This window comes from Anser brachyrhynchus (assembly GCF_964034855.1).
Source record: "Anser brachyrhynchus genome assembly, chromosome: 1".
Lineage (NCBI taxonomy): Eukaryota > Metazoa > Chordata > Aves > Anseriformes > Anatidae > Anser > Anser brachyrhynchus.
Genome location: NC_137694.1, coordinates 190,756,502 through 190,778,338, shown reverse-complemented (window position 1 = coordinate 190,778,338; position 21,837 = coordinate 190,756,502). Strand labels below are relative to the sequence as shown.

Here is a 21,837-nt window from a genome sequence, read left to right as displayed (position 1 = left end):
AAGAGCACAAGAGAGGACCCAGCTCCCTTTGGGCTGCTGCGCTGGGGTGACAGGAGGAGTCCCCGAGGGCCACCATGCACCTCTAACATTTGTGAAAATAGACTGAGGGGTGAAAATAGTAGTGTGTAAGCAATTATAGGTGGCTAATTTCTTATATTAGGAGTGAGTTTCTATATCTGAGTACTTGGTAACGACAGACATGGAGAAGGCTGAGGTACTCAGCAACTTCTTTGCCTCCGTCTGCACTGGTCGACGGGCTTCCCAAGTCTTTCATTTCCCTGAACCCGTAGATGGAGACTGGGGGATCAAAGTCCCACCCACTGTAAGTGAAGAGCAGGTTCGAGACCACCTGATGAATCTAAACAGGTACAAGTCTGTGGGACCTGATGATATGAATCCCAGGGTCCTGAGGGAACTGGCTGATGGAGTTGCCAAATCTCTCTCCATCATAGTTGAAAAGTCCTGGCATTTGGGCGATGTCATGGAAAATGGAAAAAATGCAAATGGAAACGTCATGCCCCTACTCTTCAACAATTAAAACAAAGAATTGAACTAAGAGCTCTACTCTTCAACAATTAGGAGACATTTCTTCTCAAAGAACAGTCAGGCATTGGGATGGGTTGCCCAGGGAGGTGGTGGAGTCACCGTCCCTGGGGGTGTTCAAGGAAAGGTTGGACGTGGTGCTTAGGGACATGGTTTAGTGGGTGACATTGGTGGTAGGGGGATGGTTGGAGCAGATGATCTTGGAGGGCTTTTCCAACCTTAATGATTCTACGATTATTAAAACCACATTAACTTGGACTGCGAAATGTCTTCATAATGGGAATTGAAGCAACATAATTCATAAGATTTGTACCAAGTGAGTATATTGTGTATGAAACAGCAACAACTGCTGGAAGGCAATTATTTTTCATTTCTGGTCCCAGTTTGTCTTTTACAAAGCAAACACTTGCAAACCTTAGAAGAAACAGCAAAAAAAGTTAAGTTACTGCTCTTTCACCATTTATATGAAAGCCAATCCACCATTTCTATCAGCGAGGGATATGTTGATTATATTATCTTTGAATAGTGCTATGCTGAAGTAGTTAGCTTTTTTCATGCCTTTGAAACATACCCGTAAAATTTCTCAACCAATAAATGTCATTCCTTTTAAAATTTCTTATTTGACTTGCATATTCTTCAGCTTTTTTAATTCCATGACTGCAAGCAATTGGAAGCAGATTGTTTATTCATGCTCTGCCTGTAGCAGGAAGGAAATAAGAACACTTCATGTAATTACCACAAAGTGCATCAATTACAGTTTTAATAATATTGTGAATTTAGTTATCAAGAATGCTTGAAACATACTGCGTTTTGCTGACTACGTTTCCTAGTCTTTGTTCTGTTTCATTATATCCAGCTATTGGACTTCTTCCTGTACTCGAAGAGCTTATTCCACGCTAAAAATAAGCATAAGCAGAAAACTGGCCATAGATCTGTTTTCATCAATCTGCATCCTCAGCAGCGGGAGGAAAGAGAAGGATGGTCTTTGCAGTGTGCTTGGAAGACTTCAAGTGCTGGGCTCAAAGTAGAGGTCCCTTTACATGTTACAGCAACTTTTATGCTGTGCCTGTTGACATTGAGAAATGCATTGCAGTTTAACGTTAGTGCGTGGTAGGGCTGTCCAAACAGGATCTCAGCCAAGAGATGAGCACTCCTCCGTTGGTTTTGTGTGGTGGCAGTAGGATTAGGCTGGGAATTAAGTTGATTTTTCACTGTGAGTTTTTAATGTGCTCACCTGGTGCAGCAGTGCTTTAAAAAATGCAAAAAAAAAAAAAACAACCCACAGCCAAACCCAGGAATTTCTATAGTGTTTCTATAGTTCCTTAATAGTGTCTCAGCTGCAGTACTCCATGAAGCACCTTTTGTGCTTCGGACTGGATTCCCTGGCCTGTTGCTTTCTGCATGGTGTGAGTAGGTGCTGAACAGATGAATTGCCACTTGGCAAGCCAGGTGTGGCTGTGGGTAGCAGAGTGCTGGGCCTCTGCTCCCCATTCCTCTCCTCCTGCCTCTTGCCAAAGCACTGACAGTCTCTGTCAGCCTTTGTCAATAACATTCGTGTCCCAGTTAAGCTGGGATTGTGTTGCAGTGTCTGTGACCATCTGCAAACTAGCACTCGCACAGCCTCTTTAATGCATTCCTAGCATGCTGCTCAGCTCAGCTGCTGTTGTGGGATGAATGTTGTTTGTGTAATAAGCTTTCAGGTGGGCAAACTTCTAATACGGTGCTGGTTGGAAGCTAGCTTCCTGAGAGCTGGACTCCTCCCAAGAATACCTGCTGCCAGGTTGGGGATCAGCAGCAATGTTCAAGATGTGCTCTCAACAATAAGTGAGGAGAAGCCACTGCCAGGGTGTTTGGTTTTTTTTTGTAGGCAACATCTTAGTCACTTTCCAGGCTCTGGCTGTGAATCACTTATTTAACTTAGCCTAAGGCAGATACTTATACAGAACTTTTACCATGCCAATTTACCATTTTCCACATTAGAGCCCTTGAATCAAAGGATGTCTCCCTCATCAGTATTCAAGTGCTGCTTCAGAAATACAGGAATGCCCTTCAGTCCTGCTCTAGTGCTCACAGAACTGTGGTCATTTGCACAAAAAAAAAAGATGGAAACCATGCCCATTACTAGAAAGAAGTTAACAGCTTTTACAGGCAGGGTGGTCTTTGACCCTCTTTAAATGTATAACCGGATAATAGGCGTTATTTTCTAAATGGCATTTTAATGACTTACTGGTGACTTGCTTTAGGGGGGAGGAGGGGAACAATCATAACTCTGGTGTCAGCTGTTGCCTTTTCGAAGGTTTTAGATTCTGAGCTGCACTTTTCATTACCTATGTATGTTCCTGAGGTGGAGGAAGAACAATGTGTCTGGCAGAACTTTTTTTGTTGCTTTGGTTATAATAACTTAGGCTTTGCTGTGAATTGTAACTGACTATAATTGTGGATATTCTATAGTTAAAACAGTGTTATCTCGTGATTCTTAATGGGTTTATTTACAGCGGTCATAACTACTTCCTTACCTACCTTTCTGAAGCTTAAAACTTCAAAACATTGACTAAATAAAGTGTGGAAATTATCAGAGAAGACTACAGAAATAAGTATTCCATGCTCACGTCAGTGACTCTGTGAAAAGAAAAGCGCCTTGATGATCTTTCCCTTTTTACAGAGCAGCTCTGCTAATTAAAATCCATTTGGCTTGCTTTCTTCGTGGGCATTGTTGTTGCCAGTGGCGTGTTAGGTCAAACTCTTGATTTAGTAATTGCTGTCAACTATGTACAAGTTCAGATCTGAAGACAGAAATGCACGGTATTGCTGCAATGCTACCAGCCTGCCGGTCAGAAAAGTAAAAAGCATACTTCTCAGGTCCTTCAGTTCACCATAGAAAAGCTTACAGACATATACAAAATCATTAGCTTCATATAATCAAGTCATGGCAAGGCCAGTCTTTGAAAAGGTCACAGCAATCAGGGGAGGTTCCTGAGGGTGGAAAAAAGCAAATGTCACTCCAGTCTTCAAGAAAGGCTAAAAAGAAGAACTGGGAAACAATATGCCAGTTGCTCTCACCTTGATCCCTGGGAAGGTGATAGATCAAATCTTCTTTGAAGCCATTTTGAAACATAATGAAAGACGTGATGGTGATTGGGAGTAGTCTTCGTGGATTTATGAAGGTGAAATCACGCTTAACCAACCTGAAAGCTTTCTGTGACAAAATGCCTAGCCAGATGAATGGGGAAAGAGCAGTGAATGTTGTTTATCTCGACTTTAGTAAGGCTTTCAGTGCTGCATCCCATAATATCCTTGTAGACAAGCTTAGTGAAGTACAGACTAGGGAATTGGAACAGTGAATTGGAAACTGGTTGAGCTGATGGGCTTAGAGGGTTGTGATCGGTGTCACAAAGTTGAGCTGGACACCAGTTGCTAGTGGAGAATCCCGAGGCTCAATACTGTTTAACATCTTCATTAATGACTTGGATGATTAGGTCAGAGTGCACCTGCAACCAGCTTGTAGAAGATTTCCAGAGGTGCCCCCCAACCTCAGGCATTCTGTCAATGTGTTACATCTTCACTGATCTGCTTTGAAAAGTTATTGTTTTTTCAAATTCTGAAGTCTAGCTCATGATAAATCAATAGAAGAGAACCTGGAGGGGAGGGAGAGGGATGAGGAGGGAGAGGTATGAGTAAGAAAAAACATGAAAGATTAAAAGGCTCATACAGAATAAGAATCGCTGTGAAGAAAGGGCGATGAAAGGCAAAAGTAAGTTTTACATCAAAAGAAAACTTTTGCTGCTTATCTTGAACGCAGCAGGGTAAGAGAGGGAGGTCATAGTTTAATTTTCTTTTCCTGAGGAAAAAAGATTATGTATCCAAAGGTGGATAGCTGTGTGGCCATAAAATGGAAGATGATATTTCTGTAGGAATGTCAATTTGTATTAAAACGCAGGAATTGGTATTTGGGAGAAGCTCTACTTACTCTAGACTTTAGCCTGGAATTTACTGGCAGGTCCTTTAGGATGCTAGTTCAATATGTTAAACATTAGGAAAATTTAGGCTGGATATCAGGAAAAAAATTTGCACCCAGAGGGTGGTCGGGCACTGGAACAGACTCCGCAGGGCAGTGGTCATGGCACAGAGCCTGCCCGAGTTCAAGAAGCGTTTGGACAATGCTCTCAGACACGTGTTTTGTTTTTTTTTTTTTGGGGGGGGTGGATGTCTTTGGACTCGATGATCCTTTTGGGTCCCTTCCAGTTTGGATACTTGGATATTGTATGATTCTGTAATAGTAAGTGCTACTTACTATCTCCAGCTGCTTGCTGGGGATAAAAAATAAAAACAAACTTGTCCTCATGTGGCTTTTCACTTCTATATTTGAACCAACTTTGGTTATGAAAGGCTTCCATAACCACAGTATCTCAAAACCCAAGTATCTGTTCTTAGAGAGATTTAAAAAAATTGCCAGTTCTATACAGATTAATGTTACTGATATTCATATTTTTGGACTTCCCTTGGATTAGCACTATGTCACTTTCTCTTGGGTGGGCTATTCCTATTGTGCTAAAGGTAGTTAACATTGAAATCAAATTGAAAAGATAAATGAAAATACAGTATCCATTCTATTTTTCTAGTGTTATTTGGTTTTCGTTCCTGGTGATTTTGCAAATTGGGCAGCTTTACAGATAGTGAATATATATATATTTGATTTATAGAACACCTCCATTTGAGCAATTGAATGTAGTCTTTCATAACTTTTTACAGGTTGATCATCTTTAACTTCAAATCTTATAACCAAGTTCAAGGTCACTTAAGTTTTAGGTGAGGATTGTAAAAGGAGGGAGTAAAACCCCCCTATTGATCATATGTCAGATCAACAGATAAACCTGAAAATAATTTTTTATCCAAGCAACCAGTGTTCAGCAAAAATGGGATGCCAATCCTAAACATTTTTGATAATCTTTTATCATGAAATGGTGTTAGATTCCTATTAAGATGAAGTATTGAATAGGGAGACTTTTGGTAGAGATTTATCTGATCGCAAGTAAAAAGCGTGTTTGTAAAGTTGATTCAGATAAAAACAGGAGTGCAAGGGAAGGTCAGAAATCTCACAATTTCCAGAACACTTTCCATATCCATCTCCCCTACTACTGCTTTTATTCCAAGCCATATTGACTTCCTGGTCAAGTCCAACCTTATCAGAGCATCATAAAGATGAGTAATATTTTTTAGCCTTTCAATATCTTTTTCAGGTGTTTCGAAAGAATCCAACTGTATCAGTTTGTCTTGTGTATCAATTGTTTTGTTTATTGGAACCTAAAATTAGATTCCACTAACTTTTTAGCTCAGAATTTCTTTTCTGTAAATAATTATAAAAATAATTAGTCCTCTGAAATGATAATAATAGCTCAGTCCAACAACCTTGTAATTTACAACTGGCAACACTTTTTGACTACATGAAGTTCTCATGTTTTGAAAATACGGTAAACCCAGTCTTGGCCCAAAACTTAAACTGAAGATCAAGGTAGAGCAATGTAGAAAGTATTAGGAGAGGTAATTAACCTAGCAAAAAGGAATGGAAGGAAAACATGTTGTGGTTTAGCTCCGGCAGGCAGCTGAGCATCACACAGCTGCTTGCTTGCTCTCCCCAGGTGGGATGCGGAAGAGAATTGGAAAGGTTAATGAGAACTCCCGGGTTGAGATACAGACAGATCAGCAGGTAAAGCAAAAGCAAACCAAGGAATCCATTCCCTACTTCCCGTCGGCAGGCAGGTGCTCAGCCGCGTCCAGGAAAGCAGGGCTCATGTGTGTAGTGGTTTCTTGGGAAGACAAACGCCATCACACCCAACATCCCCGCCTTCCTCCTCCTTTACCCCAGCTGTTATTGCTGAGTGTGACACCAAATGATAATGGGGCATCCCTTTGGCCAGTCTGGGCCAGCTCCTGGCTGTGTCCCCTCCCAGCTCCCTGTGCACCCCCAGGTACCTCGCTGGCAGGGCAGCACCAGGAGCTGAACAGTCCTTGGCTCTGTGAGAGAGTTGCTCTGTAACTACCAAGCCACCCCTTTGTTATCACCGCTGTTTTAATCAGAAATCCAAGACAGCATCACAAAAGTGTCTACGAAGAAAACTAACTCTGTCCAAAAATTTCAAAATCATGAAATAAGGCTGCTTACTTAAATCTGAGGATTGGAAATTAACTTCAATACTTGCATAACAAAATACTGCTTTTGTTCTCTCCTGCTTCCCCTAGAGCCCTTCAGTGCAGGTTGGAATGTTTCAGGAATGTTCTTTAAACCATTTACATCTTCACCTCACAGAGCGTTAAATTGAAGAAGGCCTTTTCAATGTCTTTCATAAAGAATTAAATCTCATTTTATTGGCTTTAGAAGTGTGTCCTTGTTCAGTGGAACATAGTAAGAGTACCAGAAACACATTGATTTTTCTGCTTATTGAGTACTGTTTTCTAAAAATGAAAACGAGGTGGCACTTGAGAGCTTTTTCTAGGAGAAATGACAGCATTGCTACTCTAGTACCTAGAGAAATAGCCAAAAAAATGTAAATGGTGTTGTGTGCTCCACAATAACAAACCTTTGTGTTTGTCTCCCAGTATTGTGTGGCTTTAGGTTAGTTTCTTAAGGAAGCAAAGCTTACATGGGCATACTGGTTTTGCTAAATCCGCATGTAACTTTTCTATCTATCAAATTTCTGAGAAATTATCAAATTCTGAGAAATTTGATAAGATATGATATCAAAACAATCAAGTTCTTAGAAACTTTATGAAAAACAGAGGTCAAATAGAGGAAGATGTGCATTCTGGGAGGAATGTATTGACAGCTATCCTAGGACCATTTCAGTTTGCCTTGTCTTCTTCTAAAGACAGTGGTTCCCTGCTCGTTTATACCACATGCCTTTTTTCTTGTTCAATCTACTTGGTCATCAAAGCAGATGGCAAGTGAGAAGGGAACTAGAGGATTCTGGCTGTGGGAAAGCAAGATAGGGGATGAAGCTGGAATATGTGCAGTTAGAAAAGTGGGAGAAGGGTCTAAGGCTCAGATGCCAAGGACTTGGGTTTCAGGAGCTGCACCCATCGTAGAGCACCTCCACTTGTTGAGATGCTCCGGACTGAAAGATGTAGTGATGAGTTAGGGAATGGTGAGCTAAAATATGAAAACTGTGAAAGATAACTTTTTTTTTTTTTCAGTGAAGGCTTTTAACAAAGGCTTCGTATCTTTGCTCTTTAAACAGAAAATGTCAAGGATTTTTGTGATGAACGTTTTTATAAGTGTATAGAATAAATTTTAAGCTTTTTTTCTTCTTCTAGGAATACAGAAAAGTGTTTTGGAGGGTTTTTTGTTCCATGTAATCATATATTAGTTTTGTTACTTTTCACCATGAGAGGAGAGTTAGACTATTAAAAGGTTTGACAAGCTTCACCCAAATACCTTACTTGTGAAGATGTAGGAGCTCCTTGTAAAAGTTGTCTTCATGGTTTAAATTATGCAAAAGACTTGAGGTTTCTGTTAATGGTTCTCCACTATGCAACTTTCACGACTCAGCGTTTAAAAATACAGTATTCTGAACATCTTCGGTCAGCTACCCAAGATTGTCAGACAGATGAGGGATCCCATCTCTTCGTACGTAGAGAACTTGGCATTTTCAATCATAACCACATTTAGTAGTAGTTATTGCAGCAGTCTCAGAGTCCATTTATACTGCCTTCATAAATGCTTCAGAGGAGGAAATAAGTTTTTTGCAAAAGGGATGATCGTTAAAACCTGTGCTTCCTTCTGCCATCTAATACATGACATGGGAACGAGGGGAGGAAGCAGCAGAAAGATGCAGCTGTTTGGATGTGTAGGAAGGTGGTCAGATGACTGTAGTGTTCTTTTTCCACTTGCAGTCCATTTCCTCAATATTTAATTCTGGGCTGTTGTCATAATAAACACGAAGATGTGGAAGCTTTCTATATTTCACAGCTACATTTGATTGAAACGTTAGAAAATGTTCTGCTTTCTTGTTTTCAATAGCTGAAGATCTTTGCAGTATTCGAAGAAAATACCTTCCTAACAGGAGTAGTTACTATGTTGTTCTGTCTTGAATTTCTGCGGTTTTCAGAAAGCAGGATGACCATGTGCAAGAACTACCATTCTTTAATATGCTATTCTGTCAAATTTGGATTTGGTAAAATACTTTTATTGCTACTTTTTTGAAGTTTAGAAATAGTTTTTGTGTATGTTTTGTTTTGAAGTCCAGGGCATTGAAATAGATAAATAACTGAAGTAAAATGATGTTTTGAGAATTAGATAGGTGTTATATTGAGGGATATCATTCATATATACACATATAATATCATATCCACATCATTTTTATATCTGTATGTATGTGTATACATATGCATACATGAGGATTTGTACAAGTAGTTTGAATCTGTTTCAGTGTTTTCATTAGAAAAAGTTGTGTTTGAATTAGGTGAAATTCTTGGGATGCAAATACATAAACTAGATTTCTTTCTTGTCTATAGCTTTTAAGTTGTTCTTTTGTTACTAGCCTGGATTTTAATGGCTTTGATGGCTTTGTGAGATGGCCAGAAGTCTGATTTTGGTGTTGAACAAAGCTCCTGTTTCCAATGTGTCCACAGCAACCAGTCATCCTGACCTATTGGTAGGGTAATCACTCACAGCAAAATACACAGGAAATGTATTTGTGCAAGATTGTTTGGTTTAGTTTGTTATTACACATTTGAGTGATTTGTTAACCCTGTTTAACATGTTAGTAGAGTTTCCTACAAAGAAGATGCAGAAATATATATATATAAATATATAATACATATATATATATATATATTTTTTTTGCTTATGGTATCCCCCTTTTCTTCCTTGGGGGGTTAGTACAGAAAGTTGCACCTTCCAACTTGTCCTGTTGTACATTTGTACAAAAGCTGGGAGGGTTTGCCTGAGAAGTGTAATTTCTTTTAACAGTAATTCAGTTCCAATCAAAATGATAGAAAAGCCTTTGTATTAGACTATGCACAGGTTTTAATAAGTTACATTGCCCCAAGTTTTCAGTACTTGAGTGCCAGTAACTGAAAGCAATTCTTGGAGTGTGTTCAGAGCATAAAAATGTAATAGTGAAGCCAGCAGCTTTCATCAGGCTGCAAGCGAGATAAAATATGCTGATGGTACCTAGCAGAAGGCTTCCCTGGCGTAGATATGGCATCCATGTATCTTTTATCCTGTCCAATACTTTCTGTACTTTGAAAATTTTTGATCATGCCTGCTTTTTTTTTTGTTTGGCTGTTAATGGCAATTTTAACAGTTCCTGGTTTAAATGAGAATTTTTAGATGCTTGAATGTTTTCTTGTCTTAAATGAACAAAAAACCCTCTGATCTTTTTTTATAAAAATATAATCAATAGGATGTATTAAATTTAAATAGATTTTAAATTTTCCAGTGCTTTTCAGAACTTGTGTTTTTAATTAAGAAGACTTTAATAGTTAGATTTAATACATGTGAAGCCATTGTTTTCAATTGAATATTACATTGTTTGTAGTGGTCTTTTGATGATAATTTATTTTAAAGATGCAGATCAGTTAACATGTGAGGAAAATTAATTCTTTATTTGTAAATGCACATCTTTTAATTCAAGGAAGGAAATGAACTTGAGAAAATTGCTGATACTATCAGCTGAATATGTTCGTACTGGCATTTACATTGTGCTTGAGCACTACTTAGCATTGCATTAGTCAGTTTTGTTCAAAATGGAAATTTAATTGAATTATTTTCTTTAAGCATAAAATGTTCAAAAAAATTAGTTATAATTGCAGAGAATGTGATACCAATGCGAACATCCCACATTAATGGGAAAATGTTTTGGTGTATGTTATGATGACTTGAAGAACAACCAAGTTGTTCACAAGCAAATGTAGCCTAAGAAGTGTGAATATTCTGTGGGTCACAGACCATGACAGGAGGGTGTGAATTTTGCCAGGACGTCTGAAGGCTCCTAGGTTTTTGCTGCACAGCTTTTCTTGTCACAGAACCTGTGAAGTGCTAAATCACATTAGTATTTTAGATTTTTGCCTCTGTCACAAAAACTACTCTTCCCAGAAGGTTACAACTTGACACTGGGAAGCCCTTGCAGTTGTCTTTCAAAATCCTTTTTATTTCTTTCCATGCCATTGATTTACAAACTTCATTTTTAACTTTTGTGCTTCTTGAGCACTTTCTCACATACAGCCGAAGAAGCTGAAGTTTCCTACAATTATGGGGTCGTACATTTGAATCTCTTCCTATACAGTTTAATATAATATTTTGAAGTCTGAATAGTAATCCTAAATCTTAATAATATCATTGTTGAAACTGATTGCAAAAATTCAGGGATAAAAACACAGTACTTAATATTATTCTTGAATAAAATTGTCGTTTCAAATGAGAAGTGTTACACTTTTTCAATTATCTTGGATCATCACAAGCAGAAATGTCAGTTCTGGAAGCCAGTGGCGTGGCCACTGATGATGCACAGGTGCTAGAGGTCAGCAGAAGTCACTGGTTTGAGTCACCCCATTGCTGTGAGCCTTCTACTGAGTGGTGTTTTAGTAACCAAACTCTTAGATATGGGATAGTCCAAAGGAAAACTAGTTAGGATGATACTTACACCTTATTGAAAGGTGCATTAAAACGGCAATACAAAGAGGGTCAGTCTGTTCTTTTTGTAAATACACGTTGGACTACTGCAAATATTTAATAATTGGCAAGCAAAAAAAAGTTCCTTCTACATTATAATACCATAGTTAAATCAAAGGAATTCGGGTTATTAGCTGATAAATATGTTTAACCTTTAAAACAAACTAGTTAATAAACAGCCCAATAGCCAACAATATGTGGAGTAGTAGTTTCTACAGGCCTGGTTTGGTGTCAAAAGTAGTCACAAAGCACCACAGTGGCTAAGCTTTCCAAACATTCTCTTGTTTTCCTCCTCACTGCTTTGATGAGTGAAACTCAGTGAAAGTAGGAACTGACCGAATGCTTTGACTGGAGCACAAAAAAAATGCCCTGTGATTTCCAATTACCTAGCATATGGACGTGGAACAAGTAATCACCTGCTCTTATGAGTAACTTGCTGTGAGCAATGAGAATGATGGAATGATGTCTTTTTTGATCTGCGATTCCATCTCATCAAGACAGATTGGTATAATTTTCATGTTGTTTGCATTTTTATGTACAAAATATAAAACGGAATAAGTTTTTAAGCCCAAGTTTTCCTCCTGAATGAACACAAACACTTTCAGTGTATGTTCAGAAGCAATGTTTGAGTGTGATGTTTGTTCAAATGGAGGAATGTTTGAAAATAAATAAATGCAGAAAAGATGTGAAGAAAATACATGGCTCATAACCTCATAATGAATCTATCACCGTACACAGGCAAATCTATATACTCTACTGGGATCATATGCAGGGGAAGATGCTATGCCAGGCATGTAAAATTATCTCTCCGATGTATTTAGCATTAGCAAAGCCTCCACAGGAGCACTGTGTAATTTGGAGCACTCCAGTTCAAACAAACTGGTGGCCCTAATGCAGAGCAGCTAGGGGGAAGCAATAAGAATCTAGAAAAAAATAGCCTACTAGGAAACCCTGAGCAGAAGAGAGTTCTTTTCATCTGTATATTGGGACTGAAAAAAGGCGTAGATCTTCAAAGATGTAAGAATTTGTTCAAGTCAAAGGGATGGTTGTCTTCGCCTTCTCTTGATGTATGTGTAAGACGTGAGGCAATGGATGCGATGTTATTTGTTGCATTAGGTGCTGATGAAAACCACTGCTATGGAGAAGAGTGAAGGAAGGTAGATTTCCTGGGAAGACTGTGCATCCTTTATCACCAAACACTTTAGGATCTGGGTGAACAGGTGATGGGATCAGGTCTTAGGTGAGGCAGGTAGAAGAGGTTCTGCCTGAAGTTCTTTGTAGATCTTTTATCCTGTCAGTATATCCTCTATTTCTTTTAGCTCCTCTATACGAAGTTACCCTGTTTCTTAGGATTTCTGTGCTCTTCACAAATACAGATAAAAAATAGAAGTACATGAAATTATTTCAGTGGGAGTCTTTGTTTTCTCTTCAGTGGTAATAGTGGTTAAATGCACAAGAATAGGATTTGTCTAGAAGTCAGGCAAGAAGTCCTACAAAGCGAGATTTAGGACAAGACAAGATTTAGTGCTATGCCATGGTCACAAGGCCATTCATCCACAAGAATGAATTACTCCCTTGCTGCTGAGGGTAGGAGGTTTGAATGGGAAGGCATTTTTTCATTTACTTTTTTTTTTTTAAACTCTATAATAGTATCAGAAAGTTGTTTGTTAGTTTTTGTGAAGTATTTGGCTGTACATTGCTGCATGGCTCTTCACATTTTGTTTAGGATCTCAACAACTTTCTTGTTTGCATTTGTCTGGCATGAGCAAAGTGTTTTACTTGAGGGCAAAACTAAATATACTAGAACAAAAAGAAATGACTTTTAGAAGTTGTTTATTAGTAGTTATAGAAAAGATTGCTGTTTTAAAATAATTTGTTTTCAGAACACAAGATAAAAAATTGCTGAAAGATTTTTCTTCACTTGCTTAGCCCAAATTATTTGAATAAGCACTTTAAATTTTCATTTTCTCTGGATAATTAAAATGAAATGAAATTTTAATAAGTTAAACCAAAGTTTGTCCAGATTTCTCCCTTCTGTCTCTAATGATTGCTTATTTTCCTTTGCAAATAAATAGAAATTTCTAATATGTATTCAGTTTCTCCCAATCTGTCTTTTTGGGTGTTGTTTTTTTCTCCAGATGGTGGATTTGAGTCAAAGCTGTACAACAAGAATCCCTGACCCGTGTTTTCACTTTGTTAGTGGGCTCAAATAGTTTTGGGGAGTCCTCAAATTGTGTGTTTTAGGAATGCCAGTACTGTCCTAGTACTGCTTTCTGGTAGATATTCCCCTATGGAATTTAAATGTCAATTAACAGGCTTGTTTGGAAAATGCTTTCAACTAATGATGTTGTTCTGTGTTGTTCCATGACTGCAGGAATGAGCACCTTCAAAATAAGTACTCTTTATTTTAAATTTAATTATTTTAATCTTTGACTTCACATGTGATGCTGTCTCTCTTTACAGTGATGTGGTACGTGTGACAAATATTGTCTGCAGTAAGAATCTTCTTTTTCAAACAGTGCTTTTTCAGTGAAGGGCTTTTGACTCTAGAAGGAGGTGAACTGCTATGAATCGTTGTTCAAGATTGACGGTTGAGTTTTTTTGTAACTTGTGGCTTCAGAAGACTCCTACACGGATTTCTAAATTGTCTGTGGTTTAAAACTTTTTCTGTAAATCTTGAGAGGAAAAAAAAAAAAAGAGCATGAATCAAGCTGTTGTTACCTATTTTGCTAACCAGTGCTGTCTCATCTCTTTGTGCTTTCTCTTCTCCTCTGTACCTACTTTGAACTTAGGGCAGGGGATCTTTGGGGCAGGAATTGTTAACCAGAGCTGTGCTGGTTAGTCGTTTGTCATAATGGAGTCTGTGTGTGAATATGGCTCCTATCACAAGCCAAATAGTAAAATTATTTTAAGGTAAAAGCATGAAGAGGATGTTATAAGCATTTTTTGTAATGAGAGTTACCAACTTGTGAAAATGCAGGAGGAAAAACTATACTTCAGATCCAGTGTATTACTTATCTGAAAAAAAATTTAGTGCCTGTGTAACCAATCATTAATTCTACCAAGAAAAAAATATTAATTAGGCACGTGGCTTATTAACATCCCAGATACACCAAAGCAGCTTTCATGAAAGATATGCACATTTGCACTTATTAATGCATAGAAATAGAATGGCTTATGTGGTGAAATTGTTTTTTTTACAGAGTAGTTTAAATAGCAGTTTAAATTGCTTTAAACTTCAGCATTACCTCTGAATTTGAAGGTTTGTGAGGCTTGCTTATTTCTGGAACTTGTCAAAAACGATCAAAATTTGATGCAAGTTAAAAAGAAGAAAGGTGGGGGTGGAGTTGGTGGTGTGGGACACAAGTTCTTCTGCACATCACTGAGCTAATACAGCACAAGTCTGGTCTGTTGAGTTGATACTGTTTTTGGAAAGACAACAGGTCATGTCTTACCTCTATGAACAGTCAAGCTGTAACACTTGCTTCCTCTTTAACCTGTGCTCAGAGAAGAGACGCAGCATCCAGATTCCTTTTACGTCTTTTGTACGTGGATTGTAGTTTCAGAAATCCATGCTGGAGCTTTTCATAAGCTGTAGTAATTCAGTTTCTCAAGCATTTTTTTTTTTTGCTGCATTATTATTTTTCATCTTGTTTTGTACAATATGAATTACTACTAGATCAGTGTTAAACTGTGGTCATAAAACTCTTTGAATATGCTTCTACCAAAGCCTAACAGATTTAATAATACTCGAGAATTTCCTAGAGTATGTGTTTGGTAAATCACATTTTTGTTCTCTAAAAGAGATGCTCGGGTTTATTATTTTAATTTTCAGGTAGCCTAAACTATCTTCCTGGACTACTTTTTTTCTTCAGGTCTACTTAAACTGGGAAAGCAAAGCCACAGCTGTAACTCAGCCTTATTACAACTCTTATAATTGACAACTGATTAAGACCCCCCGTTTTGTCCAAGAATTACAGTACGAGTGGATATTTTAAAAAATCTGGTATAAATTTTCAGCTCTGATAGTGAATTTCCTGACTTCTTTCCTCAAAGTAAGCAGTGCAGGCTTGATTTACGTACAGTGTGTTAGCATGTGAGGAATCCTCTGACTGCAGATGCGGAGACTGGGCTCTAAGAATTTAACTGCTAGACAGAAAATAAAGGATGGGGGGATGGATTAAAGATTGAGTGGTTATGTTTCTAAGCAGTGTACTCTAGCACAATCCTTTAACTCACATCCCTAGTAAAAGAAAGGGGATAATCCGTATTTTGCTGTCAAAATAATGGAGAGGAAGATAACGTGTAGGGAATGCTTTCCTGTTTTGCAGCTGTCTGAATTGGTATACACTTTTAATTAGGAATAATTTAGATGACTTTTGTCTCCCATAAAACTATATGGTAACGTGTTTTCTTCATGAATGTGCCTGCAACGTGCCTGGTGACGCTGGGCCTAGCACGCTGTAGGGCCGCGCCAGGCCTCTGGGGCGAAGGGGCGGTGGGCAGCCACCGGGCTTCCTCCTGCCCAGGGCACCCAGGAGGATTTTGGTAGAAATCGGGGAGGCTGGTGACTGCCTGCTCTGCAGGGTAAGGACAGGCAGCAGGGTGGCAGCTAAGGGAGCACGGTGCTGGGGCACAGACGTGCTGGGAGGAAACGTGAGGAAGAAGCAGTCAGGGAGAGCCTGTGTCTGGGTCCTTGCACAGCTTTACCATGACAGAGAAACTTGTCATTTTTATCGAATCAAATTTGGTTTAAAACTGGCAAAAACAAAGCTTAACTAACTTTTCAGAGACTAATGTTTAGGTTTATCGTGGTATATGTATTGTATATTTATTTTTTTTTCCACAGAAACCTGCTAATATTTTAGTTATGGGTGAAGGTCCTGAGCGAGGAAGAGTAAAAATTGGTATGTTTATATCTTTGATAAGTCCCAGTGTAGCATTTAAGTTAGAATGTTCTGGAGGTGCGGTTGTACCCCCTAAAGTAGTTACTGTCATACTAGTATGTGCTGGAGACATTGTCTAAATGCTGTTTTCTGAGTGACTGGCTTCTTCATATTAGATCCCTCCACCAGTTCTGACGATGAAATGCTGTAGCCTCACCAATCAAAAGTGGAAAATGTTATATTTTGTTTAACGGGTGTTTGTGTGGGGCGGGGGATGTTGATGTGGGGATAAGGATGAGAGCTAGCTAGGGGGAGAGGAGGAGAAAGAAATGGGATTTTAAAATTTCCTCCATTTAGCCCTGTAATGTCATGACATTATTTTGCTGCTACTTCTGAAATCTAAATAGGGAACTATACGCTATGACAAACCTTAAATTTTGTAGCAGTCAGAGGTGGCATTTAGCCTGCAAAATGTTCTTGAAAGGGTAGACAGGTCCCTTGTAGAAAAGCACAAGGGATCCTAAAGTCCAGAAAACACAGAAATTCAGATAAAATGTTTAGTGAGAACTACCACTAAATGCTCAGATCGGGCTGTAACAGGGTAGTAATGGCCCAACACTTCCCCCACTGCTGTAATGTTTGCTGGTGGGAGATACTGTTCAGAGTGAGAGAGGATAATTTGTAGAATTTCAAGTGTTTTAAATTAAAGTAAACAAATAACTAAAAATTAACTGTAGCCTAACAGTAATAAGCTATACCAGGCTGTGCATTAGCGTGGCGGTGCTCTGATAGCAGGCTGCTAATGCACAGCCTACTCACACTTGTTACAGTAATGCAGCCCTGTGTGGAAGGCTTTTTTTTTAAGGCTAGTCCATCTTTTTCACTTCCCTCTGGCTTTCCTTCATGAGATTACTCTTCTGCATTGTTGCTCTGTACTCTTACTGTTTTGTTCATCTGAACTATATCGTTAATCACTAGTATAAAGGCTAGGGGTAGGATTTTTCTTGGAGTGCTCAGTGCCGCTCTAGTGCTTCCCTCCCCTTTTGAGATCCAGGGAATAGACAGGCCAGGCTTGAACACTTCTGCACGCCCTACCCTGAAAGATTTTAATGCCCTTCCAAGGTTTAAGGTCGACAGCAGAGGTTGAGGTCTTCTATGTACACGACAGGGACAGCACGGACTGCAGAAGTGACAACTTCTTCCTATTGCCATATTCTTCATGGAGCAGTTGCTTCCAAAATTGAGAACGTAGGTCATCCTCTGGGCACATGCAGTTTCAACTGTGGTGGTGATGTTTGCTGTACACAACTATTTGCTAGTAATTGCACATAGACCACCCATTTATTTCTTAATGGATAGTCTTGAATTAATTTGGGAATAACTTAGAGCACAACTAAATTTAGTCAGACTGTTAATGGACAGGTGAAGGATTCTGTATCGTGCCACCAGTCCTCTGAGCCATCCATTCCCGGGGGGAAGAGGGAGGGGAACCCTGTATTTCTAAGTGTGTTATCAAAATGTAGATTTTTTTTCTTATTTTCTTAAGATATTACCACAGCAGGAAAAGAATGCAGAAGTTACACCCGTACCAAGGGCTTCCACTTTTCCAGTGTAACTAATTTATCTAAAAAATACATAACTGGTATTTAACTTAAAATAATTTTATAAGCTTTTTGTGTCATTTTGAGTCATAAATTCACTTTCTGCAAACAATTTTCCTTATTTTTCATAAGTACTAGTGACTTGATCATATCTTGAGTAATTGATAATGTAGAAAACTGTAAAATGTTTCTATTTTTAAATGCATTAAAACAATCATAAATAGGAGTGCATATGAAAAAAATATTTCATATTGTTTAGTCAAGAGACCCATACTTACACCGCAATTTTCCCTCAAACAGTGAGCTATAGCATGTAGTTTCTTTGCCCTCAGAATGGCTGCTCATCTCATTTTAGTTTTCCTCAGCACGTGCGTATCCCTGCACCGCAGAGTCCCTGTTTCTTGGGATTTGGGGAGTGGTGGGTAGGGAAACTGATCTGGTGGGAGAAGCTGCAAATTTTAGTCTCTGCCCATTTTTTCCTGTATCACTTATATTGCCAGTTTAGAGAGCTTTCTAGGAAGTTGTATATTAGCAAGTCTAAAAAGCAATTTTTAATGATACGATCGCCCAAACAGAATTTTAAAATCGTAGCCTAAATGGTATCTGGTACTGGTATCTTGGTGCTGGAAATAACACCTTGACAGAAAGTGAGTAGGGAGGCAGGTGCCGTAGGCTTAGTTGCTTTTTTTGTGAGGGAAATCTTGCTACAGCTAACTTCACGAGGAGGTAGCTTTTGTGGCGTACATGTATGTATTATAAATCATTCTAACCTTTGCAGAACTCACATTTTGCTCACATCTAAAACGCTGCTTCTTGAAAGACCATGTGGTAATAATGGAATATTTTACTCGAGAACATCAGGTAAAATGAGTCGGGATTTACCAGTGTCCTGAGAGAAGTGAGTTGATGCGCTTTTTCAGAACAATGGTTAATTCTTCATTCTAAATGGCTCATGTTAGTAATGATTTATAATGATATACTTTATAGGTGGTGATATCCAGTAACTTCTACAAAAGCTTTACAAAAATGAAATCTGCTCACAGAATTCCTATCTGCTGCAGTCTGTGTTTGTGTTTTGTTTAGCACAGTGATGGTAGCAGTAACAAGTGAACTCAATCAGTTCATTTAAAAAGAAATGTGGTAATTTTCCTAAAATTTTAAAACGCCTCTCTTTGAATTTTGCAGCTGATATGGGCTTTGCCCGATTATTTAATTCACCTCTGAAGCCTTTAGCAGACTTGGATCCAGTAGTTGTAACGTTCTGGTATCGAGCTCCAGAGTTGCTTCTTGGAGCAAGGCATTATACCAAAGCTATTGGTAAGTAACACGGAGGATAACCTACTACATTCAGAATGCACCCACATGTTGAAGCATTGTTAAATAGTACAAAGGACAGTAGCTGAGTTAAAGGTACATTACTGATTTCTTGAGGAAACACCTACCTTTGTCAAATTGTTCAGTTTACTGTGATCTCAGGCTAGAATATAGGAATGAAATATTTCTGGTTTTTGGCTCCAAATGCCCTGCAATGCAGTATAATTTGATATGGCTTCCACATCAGATTTTTGTAAATGCTGTTAGAGGTAATACACGCTATGGATGCAGCTTCAAACTCTTGGTAAAATCCATACGATGATGCATAGTGCATTAATTTTGTTGCAGATGTTTTTACCTAGTTTCATAAATGCATGAAATAAACTTGTGAGAGTACAGAATGGAAACTGTTGGCTGCACTGAAACTAGTCTGTAACAGTGAAGTTTAATGCAGCCTGACATTTTATTTTATAGTCTACACTTTTTGTAAATGCGAAGACAATGCTGAATTTGCTTCTGAGAAATTAGAAATTTTAAGCTTGCTATTTGGTGTGTGTTTGCCATCAGTAGAAACAGTCCCAAGATGTAATTTGCCAGTAATAAGTCCTGCTTCATTCAAGCCTCTGTGTTTTGACCTCTCTGTGTCTTTTTCTAAGCACAAGTGTGAATCAGAGTTTCTTGAGGTAATGAGACATCGTCAGCATCATGCACCAGCCTAGGCTGTGGTGCTGCACTAGGCACATCCAGAAAACCTTCATCCTCAGAGAAAGCAGACTTTGTGAGGATGGCATTAGTTACATCAGCTTAGTGCTGCCTACTCCTTACCTCTTAATTCCTACTCACCAGTCTGAATTTTATCAACCTCGGCATGGCGTGGCTGCCTTCCCTTTGCCAGTCTCTGTCCTGGCCAGTTTGGTGGTCAAGCACCTCCGAAGGCAGGAGCAGTCCTGTGCTGTAGATGGAGGACTGGAGAGACGTCCACCTTAGTGGATGTGAGAGGCTTCGCTATGGGAGTGAGAGACTGTAGGGAAGAGGACTGGGAAGTGTTTCCTCTCTAGAATATTCTTTTTTAAAAGATACATTAAAGCTTGACAAATGTTTCTGGGGAAACAATTTCCCCTGCAGCGCTTTGCTTATTTTACACAAACATGGAGACTGTATGTTGGCATATATGTTGTTATTTCTGTAACCTGAATTTCTTTCCTCAGACTTCACCCTTGTTTTCTTAAAATCATATCAGTGTTTTTGTCAGAGATTTTAATCTTTGACTTGAATGTATTTTCAGCAACTCTTCTGTTAATGCTGCATTTCTTTTATTAAATATGTTTTTATATGTTTCTTTAAACTGCTTTTTTGTTGTAATTGCATTTCCTTCTGCTTGCAGCATGTAAAACTGCATGGATGGTCATGGCCTTTAGTACATAATTTCTTTTGGCATTGATAAAAACTGACTGTATGCAAACACTGAGTAATGGGGTTATGCTCTCTGCATCATTTGCTTTTGTCCTTGTTCATGACCTTTTGTTGTTCATTCAAGGTTCGGCGTGGCTTTACTTTACATAAGTTAAAAATTGCATTTGTAAATACTGGAAAAAAATGGGAAAAAATCAGAAAAATTAGGCTTTCTTATTTTACAGATTGGGACACAATGGTTACACCTGAAAGTATTTTAGTTTTAAAAATAATAATGATAAAAAACAAGGGCTGGGGGAAGGCTATCCACAGAGAAAAACCTATAGATATATATATTTAAACAAATGTTATTTTTAAAAAAGGGTGGTGGCGGGGAATAAGGTGCTTGGGAATGGAGCAATTTTCTTCCTACTCTTTTTCTGCAAAGTTTTATAGGTAGCATTTTGCTTATTGCAATATCACTGCTTTTCAACTTGCATTTTTTAGGGATCTTTTACTATTTATTAAACCCAGGGGCTGATCAGAGAGCAAATTTTTGGTGGGAGCAGCCTGACCATGAATGGGCAAGGTGTTGGTTAGCTCTTCTTCATTTGTGTTTTGTGGACAGTTACCCAAATAGTTTACCTAGTTGTCTCCTTTTTTTCTTATTTTTCATCAAATTAATGTTTTACAGCAGTGGTGACTGCACTTAAAAACACCAGAATAAAACACAAAACCAAGCAGGGAAAATACAAACAACCCACAAAACCTGTATGTTTAATATTGTGTTGTTAACCTTGTGTTGTTACTGAGTTAGGGACCTCTATCTGTAGATAACAGGGAAAGTCCAAGAAGTGTTGCCACTAGTACAACAGAAACTTGAAATTTGCAATGCAGTGACCTTATCTCTGATAACTTAAGAACTAAATCTTACCTCACCAAGATGGTTTTGGAAAGATTCATTTGATTTTTATTTCTGTTCTCCTTTTCTAAAGATATTTGGGCCATAGGGTGTATATTTGCAGAGCTGCTAACATCAGAGCCAATATTCCATTGTCGACAAGAGGATATCAAAACTAGTAATCCTTATCACCATGACCAGCTGGACAGAATATTCAATGTAATGGGATTTCCTGCAGGTACATACTGTATTTTTTTTATCACTGCTGTTCAAAGAAAGATATCTGTATTGCTTTCTTTGCATATGAAGGTGGCAGCTGACCGAAGCAACAAAGCTGTTCAAACACAATCTTTGTCACAAGTCATCGAGAATCTAATGCTCTTATTAGATTTTTTCCTATTATTAATGGTAAGGTTATCTTTGCTTATAAATGTATCAATATTTTATAATTTTTAATGATCATGTTTAATGGTGGGTGATTAAAAATCATAAGGAATATTTCTGCATTTCTTCATTATTGCTTTTTTTTTT

General features: G+C 38.3%; 1 protein-coding gene across 8 annotated transcripts in view; it reads left to right on the top strand.

Moving 5' to 3' along the window:
• Positions 1-21,837, top strand: part of CDK8 (cyclin dependent kinase 8) — an 81,066-nt gene that overhangs the window by 42,140 nt on the left and 17,089 nt on the right. For 6 of the 8 annotated variants that reach the window (XM_080576963.1, XM_080576958.1, XM_080576957.1 and 3 more), the window contains 3 exons: positions 16,062-16,119; positions 18,885-19,016; positions 21,401-21,544. In XM_080576963.1, coding sequence (XP_080433089.1) covers positions 16,062-16,119; positions 18,885-19,016; positions 21,401-21,544 — 334 coding nt within the window. The remainder of the gene's footprint in view (positions 1-16,061; positions 16,120-18,884; positions 19,017-21,400; positions 21,545-21,837) is intronic. The other 2 variants (XM_080576960.1, XM_080576964.1) reach the window with 2 other exon arrangements.